Raw genomic sequence first — 9,389 nt, forward strand, 5'->3', positions numbered from 1 at the left:
GAGAGAGAGAGAGAGAGAGAGAGAGAGAGAGAGAGAGAGAGAGAGAGAGAGAGAGAGAGAGAGGAGAGAGAAAGAGAAGAGGAAAAACATGGCGCTCGCGAGCTGTATGTGCAAAATCCGCAAGGAATTGCAGTAAATTCCTTTTTGTTTGAAGAAAATTTACAACTTGGTAATAGACCTTTTTATGACCTATTTGCGGTCGTCATTGGCTGCGGCTGGTCATGTGCAGGCGCCGCTCGCCTTCACGGCCTTTTTCCTGATTTCCCAGGCGAATTTGCCCCCGCATTCTGCTTTCCCAGAGCCTCACCCCCTCTTTTTCTAACCTTTGTCTCTGCAGAGGTGGGCTCTAGTCGCCGGCTGCGGGATCGCGTGGTCCGCAGCGGCCTGGGCTCCCGCCGCGACTCCACCGCAGCTCGCCCCCGGTCGCGACCGCCGCCGCTTCCAGAGCCGGCGGGGAGCCCGGAAGGAGCACGGGGCGCCGAGCCACCCGCCGCCTCTCACACTCCAGCAGGGAGCCGACCGCCTGCTTCGACCCCGGCCCTGCGCTTCCCACCCGATCCCTTCAGCAACATGAGCCCAAACCTGCCGAGGACGGTGAGCGCAGTCCGGCAGCGCCGGATGGATTCCAGCCACCGTCCGGGCCGCCCGCCCGCAGTTCGGCACCCTCCGGGTAAGAGCCACCCTGCTGGCGCAGGAGCTGCCGGCTCCACCGCCTCGGGCAATGGGTGCCACTTCCCCAGCTCCCTGCGTAATTCAAGAACCTGGGGATCGCTCTCTGCATCCTCGTCCCTAATGTATGTCCTTTGGGGCTCGAGATAAGGTCCTGCTAGGCTCAAAAGTGCATAGGGGACTCCTCCGTGTCTCCCCCCACCCCCACCCCAGAGATCCCTTGACTTGGAAACCCGCGGATCCCGAGCCCCCCTCCCCCAATCCGCCTTGTGAAGAAGAATGTGAAAATGGTTTCTGGACTCCTCAGCTTGGCTGAGGCTGGGGGGGTCAGTAAAGGTTTCGTATGGTATAGAATACCGTGTTTCCGTGGTTTGATGGTGGTCAGAGCTACCCTAGGTTAACAGGTGTTTTTTGAGGGTTGGGTCGTGGGTGGGGAGACTTCGGTGTATTCAGGATGTCTTTCATGGGTGAGGCCAATTTTTAGGATCTATATTTTATTGGGCCTTATATATAAAGACGCTTTAATTATTTAAAAAACATTTCTCTAATTCTTAAGGAGAAAATGGTAATAATAACCCAAGCTAGGTTCCTCCTGCATCTGGTAATGTGTCAGGTGAACTTGGACTATTTTGTGTCACGAAATGGATGTTTGCTATGGGAAGTAATATCAGAAAATCTGGTACAGGTTTTAGGATAAACCCAATAGATATTTGAGAAATGTGAGGCATTTCGACGTTCAAACATCGCGTGTGTTTCTCATTTGTCAGAGTAATGAAAGAGTAGATCTTTTTGCTTTCCAAATGCGTTGTGGGTTTTTTTTTTTTTTTTTCATTTTCCAATAAACACCATACTGCAATATTTCCCTTACTTCGAAACTACTGAACCAAACACACAGGAAAAAAGAAAGAAAGAAAGAAAGAAAATCTTTGCAGAACATAATGTTGTTTTAATCCCCAAAATTTTGGATGGTATTTGATGGTGTACTTTGAAACCCCTATTTCCTGTTCCTTCAGGAACACATAGGGAAACATTGAAACCTTAGACAATCTGCCGCATTGCGCATAAGACTGCACATGGCGGTGGGCCATAGTCCCCAACGTGCTTATCGACAAATCCTTATTGTTTGCCCAGTTTTCCAGTATAACAGTGTTGGCTGTACAAATACTTGTGAACAATAGCTGATATGTTTGTAGAAAGGTGTTTTTAGTAATTAAGGATAGAATCACTCTCATTTCAAAATGGAGGACCAGTTGATGTCTGCAGAATTGTTCTGGGTCAGTAACTCCAAGGGCTCCCTGTCTCTGGAGTGGGTTTTTGTTTCTTATTTTATTTTTATTCCGAGCGTCTGTATCTTGTAAGCAGTTCCCTATTACACATTGATGACGCTGATAGTAAGAGGAAGCATTCCCTTTGGAAAAACAAGCTCCTTGACTGCGTCCATAGGCCCTGCAGCATAGGTCCATTGAAGTTGGGTGGGGCTCAAAGACTTGATGGCCTGAGTCTGGGTGGGGCTGGGGGTGGACTTGGAGTTCTGAGGCTGGGTGGGGCTGGGGTGGGCTGGATGCTCAGCTGGCTAAGTTGTAGATTTGGGGTTTCAGCTGCTTTTTCTTGGGTTTGGTGGCCCAGCGTGTTTCGGTGACTAACGTGGTTCTGATTACACAGAGGAAGGTGATGCCAGGTGGAAAGATGGAGGATGTAGGGTATCTTTGTAATCCTCGTGGTGATATTCAAAGCTTATTGGAAAGAAACGTTTGGTTGCCATGTGAGAAATACACGTTTGGGAAGTCGCACACTTTCTCTACAAGGAAAGGCTAAGAGGCTGACACCGCCATAACTGCCTTCATTGTCTCTGTGAACCTAACAACAAAAAATAAACAAAAAAGGAAAGAAAACCGGAGAGAAAAAGAAACGAAATTTAAAGATTATTCGGAGCCTAAGACTTTAGAGGTTTCTGGGCAAAACTCCCAGCGTCCTGGGTCCAAACCTCTATTTATAGACTGGGGAGCCAATGTCCTGGCCTTGGTTTCTTCTTGGGTGGACACAAGAGCTGGGAGTGCAGTCTCTGGAAAGGCTAGGAAATAAAGCAAAGTTCGCTATTACAAACGTAGCCAAGAAACCTGGCTGAAAATCAACCGTCTTTTTCCTATCATATCTTTCTACTAATACGTTTATTTTGCCAGAATTCTGTTCTCTGAGCCCAAGAGGCAGGGGAAACCGGAACAAAGACAGTATTTCACCCTGGGCTGGCAGGCAGCTGTTAGAGGTGTTTACGGCCTTGTCGCAGTGCAGTGCGCGGCGGCCAGTGAGGGTTTTCGGGAGCACAGGAAGCTGTGGAGAAGCAACCAAGAACTCGGAATTCCGATTTAAATCCAATTTAGGTGCACGTTTTCGGAAATGATAAAAATAGATACTATTGTTTCAAAGGAAAGTATCTCCTAGACTTGATAGTTTTGCAAAACTAGAGGAGAAATTATGCTCTCTAAGCCCAGGGTAGTGTTCCCCCTCTACATTAACAGGGAGAAGCTGCACCCCAGATGTGAAAATTCTGATTCAAAGACAACACTGAGTGTCCATGCGCAACATGGAGATTTTGTTGATTTGATGAAACCAGACTAGAAAGATTGATTTGAGGCATTAATTCAGATTTTCCTGCAAAAGAAAACCGCGTGTTTCCTGCCTCTTTTAGATAGGATTCTCGAGTCCCTCCACAGCCAGGCGCTGGAGTGGTGCGCGATGGAGCCCCTGGCACTGTGCTTGAGGCGGCATTGCTCAGAGCCTCTGCAGTGCGGGGCTGCGCACGCCCAGCGCATGTGCAGTGAAATAGCCCAGCCCAGGGATTGACCCAGCACTGCACAGACTGGGGGAGGGAGCGATAGGAGGAGATAACCAGATCCATTACCCCTTCCTTAGGCTTTGCTGCTCACCGTTTCTTCCAGCCTTTCATCGAAAGACAGCCACTACTTTACCCTTGACTACAATTACTTTCAATCTTAGACTTAAACCACCCCACCCTAATGTGTCTGTAACAATAGAAATAGATTGCAAATATGAGCTAGTAGTGAGTAGAATTTTTTTCTTTTCCAGGTGCATACACACACACACACTCACATGACCCTCAGAAATACAATTTTTTTTTTCAGACTGGCACTGTGGCTCTGGGAAAAGGCCTTTCTTCCTGGCGCCCTTTCAAACTGACAAACTTCGGGACGATCGTTCTCGGATCTTGTAACGTACACCAGCACAGAACATTCTAAAGCTCAGGCTCAGCAGAGAGCAATCAGATAAACAAATAAGTAAATAAATAAATAAATAAATAAATAAATAAATAAATGAACAAACTGGAGGGATTTTCCTCCTGCCTCACCTAATCAACGAGAGATGAGATGCTCGCTTCTGGGTCACAGGCTTGTTGTCTGAGCTGGGGCTGAGGCGGTAAGAGGTAGCCTCAAGGACTTTTGGACTCCTTTTTGCCTCTCCAGTGGACGTGGCAGGATCAACTTCTGATGCCCCAGGAAGGAAGTGCCTATTCTAGGTTTTCTAGGGCTGGTGGTGTCCCTTTTCGGCTGTCTGGAGCTTTGTCCAGGAGGAGGCGCTGTAGGACAAGCGTCTCGCTGGCTCGCCGTTGCCGCCGATGCCCTGGGTGGGAGGGGAATGGGAGGACACAAGAGCCACCCGTTCCTCTGCCCCGCCTTCCACCTCAGCTCACTCAGCATGCGTGGCATCAGTCAAGGGTGGGTGGCGTGATCACTTGTCCGCCAGCTGCTCTCAACCAGGCATCTCTGAGGTCCTTGGAACCTGAAAACTGATGCCGGGGTGAGAGGCCACCTTGTTTCCCTCGGCGACCCAGAGGGGGCGTTATTTCCTCATTCTGTACTCTAGGAACAGGCAACCAGATTTTGTGATAGAGCAAGCTGTTGCTAAGCCTCAGGGCCCCAATGAGAAGCAGCACCCCACTGAACAGCTTCAGTTCTTGCCTTTCACTTGTCCCAAGTTCCTAGTACCCAGAACAGGCAGCTTGGGGAAGCACAGCATGGATGGAGCCCCTCTCTAGCAAGGCAACTGACCTCCTCCTGCTAATTTAGAACAGAGCCTGGGCCCTGTGACGCATGTCTGACTCTCTGAAAGTCTGAGGCAATCCCACCCTGCACCCCACAGCTTGCGAATCATGCTGGCGTGTGGACTTCTGTCCCCAACACTCCTGCCTCACCACTGTGCTCATTGCAGGCCTATTGTGTGGTTCGCTGGCTGGTCTCCGTTCAAAGGTGACATGGCCTCAACTCATCCAGCCTCACTGATCCTCTGTTGTCCCCTAGCAATGTCCCCCTCTTCGTTAATTTAGGGCAATGATTCTCAGAGGTCTGTGTGAGCCCAAATGTTTGGATAAATGAGGTTTCTAGGTTCCACACCAAACACCCTGAATTGCAGTGTCCAGGCATCCTGAAAGCACTCTCCCCAAGGCAATGAAGATATGTACATAGGTTGGAGAGCCATGGGTTAAGGGTGTCTCCTGCTTAGCTCTTTATTCTCCTGGTCCTGCGTTTCTTCTTTGTCTACACTGGGCATGACTATCTGGGTTTTGTTTTTGTTTTTGTTTTGTTTTTTTTTTAAGTTACCACACTATTGGTGAGTAATTTCTTATATTTTATGCATGAAATTATGGGGTCTATGCATTCCTCACACTGGGTTTTGCAAGCGCCAAGAGCAGGTTCTAAGCTAAGTTCAGGCTTAATTGGGTTCAGATTCAAACCCTACACTTACTTGATGCTTGACCTTCAGTGAGCAGGGCAATATCTTTGAGCTTGTTTCCTTCTTTGAAAGCAGAATAGAAAGAGTATCATCAAGAGGTCCTATGAGGATCTTACTTTTTTAGAGACAGGATGTCATTATGTTACCAAACTGGCTTTGGACTTATGGCAATCCTTCCGCTCCAGTCCCCCGGGTACCATGGGGTGTAAGCCCCCCACCTATGCCTTCGTTTTTACTTCCATGTTACTTTTGTACTGAGCACAGTCCTAACTGTGTTGAGCATACTTATTAGCTAAGTACTTAAAACAGTGCTTTGGCACATAAACATTTAACACTTGACCATTAATGGTATTGGCCCTGCTTTCTCATAAGACAGACCTTGGATTTCCCAGGCAAAAGAAACTAGCTTATTTTCTCACTAAATCCTTGAGTTCTATAGAGGATAAAAGAGACCTAAACTGGACATGATAGTTCATGCCTGTAGTCCCCGCACTAAGGAAGCGGCAGCAGGAGGGTCACACATTTGAATTTGAGGCCAGCCTAGGCTTCATATGGAGTTCAAACCCAGCCTAGACTACTTAGCAAGTCCCTATCTCAGTGAAACAAAGCAATAAAATAAATCTTGGTCAGGTCTCATCGGCCATGGCCTCTCAGATCTCAGTGTCTAGTACCCAGGAGGAAAGCTCTCTTGACTCCTTAACAAGTGGCCTTACACTCCAGTAGGTGTGTTTGGAACTTCTTGGGAGGGCTTGCAGTCTCTCCTAAGCTCACTGTCAGGTCCTCTAGTCTCTTTCAGCATCACCCTGTTGTCCTGTCAGCCACACCCACCCAGAGGGTCATTCTTGTACAGTCCCAGGGCATCCTAGTCTCCTGGAATGTGAATGGGGTGGAATAAGAAAGGAAAAAGCTGGGCCCTTCTCCTTAGCTTAATCTACCTGAACCTTGTGATTTAGGCATCGTGGCCATGGCCAAACCCAAGTCCTAACTTGGGCAAGGGTAGTGACAAAGTGTGCTTTTGAAAGGGCTTATCCTTCAAGTTTTCCAAGGTCCTTCCATTTCCTTGAAACAAACAAACAAAAATTTGGAGATAGGACCCTGTTGTGAAGCTCAAACTTGTCACAAACTGTCAATCATCCTGCCTCAGCCTCCCACGTGTGAGGGTTGGTTGTAGGTGTGTGCCTCTGCGCTTGGTTGAAATTCTTCTCTCTTATGAAGAATCTCATGAACACCACTTCAGGTTGTAACCACCCCCCCCCACACACACACACCTGTGTACACTCCCTGAGATCAGGTGCCCACCTCTTCAGCTCTGGCTCCCACCACCATTTTCCAGACTACATCTCTTGACTACACCTGAGTACAATCTGAGTCTCTGTCAGATGATCCTGAAAACATACAGTTTCTTCTCCCTCCAGTTTGTGCCTTGTGAAGTTTTGTCGATAGCCTAAGGGAGCAACCCAACAGGCCATCCACTTCCCATGCCATCCAGACCAGTCAGTCCTCTCTAACACTAGGAGTACTCTTGGAACCACTAAAGCCTGTTCTAGCCTCTGACCCCAAGTCAGACATCCTGCCTCCAGGCCCTTTTCCACCATGAAAGGTTCTTGTATCCTACTGAGAGCTTTTTCCCTTTAGGGTCTTCCTTTCCTTACAGAGGACTCTAAACTAGTAAGCAGCTCCATCGAGAGGAACTTCAGTAGTAGCACCAGGAGGACAAAATCACATTTCTCGATTGTTCAGAAATCCCTGTTCAGTTCTTCTCTGGCTCTAACCTTAGCCTGTGTACTTAAACATAAGTCCTGGGCAGACTCCTTGTTCAATGTGTCTCTGGCTAGAGATTCAACCAAGGCTTCATTCACTCTATCCATCCCTGCTTGATGTGCAAACATTTAGCTTGTGTTCTCAGCATTCTCTCTGGGCAACAGGCCTCTTACTGAGCCAACGTTAGCATGAGTTTCTTTAGAGTGTACTGAAGGTTGACCTGTATTGAGCCTGAAATATCTGATGCTGTCTTCTGGGACTCCTTCCCTCTCTCCTTCCTGGGAACATCTGGGTTGGTGAAGTCTTACAGGGGACCTTATATCATGGAAGGCCACCGGGAAGAAATTCTCAGGATTGGCTCTAGCTAAATGAGAAGAGGCAATACCCAGGTCCCAGTTTACTGGGAAACTAGTTTCTTACAGGGTTTTCTTTTTCTTTTTTTTTTCTCTTTTTCTTTTTCTCCTTTTCCTTTTTGATGCTGGCTGTTGTTGTTGGTTTCCTCTTTGTTTGTTTTTGTTGGTTTATCTTATTTTATTTTATTTTAATTTTATTTTGAGCCAGGGCTTCTCTTTGTAGTCCTGGCTGTCCTGGAAACTCATCAGGCTGCCCTTGAACTCACAAGAGATTCACATGCCTCTGCCTCCCAAGTGCTGGGATGAAAGGCCTGCACCACCACTGCCCAGCTTCCTTACAGATGTTGCAGGAGGGCTACCCTCTTTTCTCCCTTCCTTGTAGACTGGAACAACTACCAATATTCAGAGTCCTTGGGAGCCAGAATGTTGGCTGGGGCTCAGAGTTTGGGCTCTTTGGGCTCAGAGAGTGGGCTCCCTACTGGGAGTTGCAATTACAGGGGATGGGGTGGAGAAGCCCTGGGGAACCTGGAACACACTAGTACAGAAGACTTACCCACTGATGCTCAAATTCTCTCTGCCAAATCCCTATTCTCTCTCTTTCATTCACAAAACCTAGGCCACTGGAGGTGTGATGCAATGGCAAGGGATGCAATGGCAAGGGATGCAATGGCAAGGGGTGCAATGGCAAGGGATGCAATGGCAAGGGATGCAATGGCAAGGGATGCAATGGCAAGGGATGCACTGGCAAGGGATGCAATGGCAAGGGATGCAATGGCAAGGGATGCAATGGCAAGGGATGCAATGGCAAAGGGTGCAATGGCAAGGGATGCAATGGCAAGGGGTGGAGGAAGATGCATACTTCCTTCTTAGTCACTTTGTCTTTGAGCTCTAAGATCAGAAAACAAAGATGTCTGCCTCAGTGTATTTCTCCCCTCCCCCATTTTCTCACACCTGATCTGATTTCCTGTCACTCCCTTAAACACCCAGAGTGGGCTCTGTCTTCCTGTGGAACCTAAGTCTGCAAGCGTGTCTCAGGCATCATTCTTCATCACTTCTCATCCATAAAAAGTAACTACTGATTGCCAGCCAGACACCGGGCACTGTTATCCATCCACCATGTCTCAAGGCTTGTCTTTAACCGGCCCTTGCCTCCTTACAAAGGGCTCATCACAATGGCGTTGGAAAGTCAACTACCCTTTGATTCATCTTATCCTAAAAATGAAAACTTTTCTCCAGGCCCTGGGGTTTGTTATCTCTTTCAGGTGATTAGCAATCATTTCAAAATTGCTCATCCAGTGCTACCAAAAAGCAGTTTTTTGAAGGATTATCTCTACTTACTTTAAGAATGTGCCACCGATTGGTATAACAAAACAAAAACCCACAAAAGTCTTTCTACATGGCTGATGGGATTTTTTTTTTTAAGGGTCAGAGGGAATAAAAGGTTGCCCTAGTGTCTGAACTAACAACCCCCTGTTTTCTGGCTAATGAGAGTCAAATCAGGAAGTGGGTTTGCAAATGGCTGGAAATTAGCATGCAAAGAGATCTTTATACAAAGAATGTTCTGGGCTGTGTGGGGTTTCTGATAGGAAAGGTTGTAAGTGCATTTGATTTATAAATCAAACGTGTGTGTGCATGTGTGTGTGTGTGTGTGTGTGTGTTTTACAAATCTGTGCAGCACATCCATTATTTTATCAGAGTAGCAAAAAAAAAAAAAAAAAAAAAAAAAAACCACCACACATTTTCACAAGGTTTGTGGCGCCTCTGTAGGGCCACTGGAGGGTGATGGGGGCCAATTCTCTTCTTTTTGTGCCTCTGCTTGGGAGGTGGGGGACTTCCTGCCATTCCCCACTCCTGTCTCTC

General features: G+C 47.5%; 2 protein-coding genes across 2 annotated transcripts in view; both read left to right on the top strand.

Annotated features, from left to right (window-relative positions):
• The first annotated feature begins 88 nt into the window (after window positions 1-88).
• LOC115032810 (basic proline-rich protein-like) lies at window positions 89-2,794 on the top strand. Its single transcript, XM_029484956.1, has 2 exons — window positions 89-132; window positions 300-2,794. Exons 1-2 carry the CDS (start codon window positions 89-91, stop codon window positions 817-819), a joined length of 564 nt encoding a protein of 187 aa, XP_029340816.1. The 3' UTR covers window positions 820-2,794.
• Hoxd3 (homeobox D3) overlaps window positions 347-9,389 on the top strand; it is a 36,199-nt gene continuing 27,156 nt past the window's right edge. The window contains exon 1 of the mRNA XM_021180923.2: window positions 347-670. The gene's annotated coding sequence lies outside the window, so the exon portion shown is untranslated. The remainder of the gene's footprint in view (window positions 671-9,389) is intronic.

The sequence above is a fragment of the Mus caroli genome, chromosome 2, assembly GCF_900094665.2.
Source record: "Mus caroli chromosome 2, CAROLI_EIJ_v1.1, whole genome shotgun sequence".
In the NCBI taxonomy this organism is placed as follows: Eukaryota; Metazoa; Chordata; class Mammalia; order Rodentia; family Muridae; genus Mus; species Mus caroli.

Bases quoted from the DNA above. Each gene is read 5' to 3' on its own strand.
- LOC115032810 (XM_029484956.1), top strand. From the start codon at position 89: ATGGCGCTCGCGAGCTGTATGTGCAAAATCCGCAAGGAATTGCA. The intron at 133-299 runs GTAAATTCCTTT...CTGCTTTCCCAG, and splicing joins AAAATCCGCAAGGAATTGCA to AGCCTCACCCCCTCTTTTTC.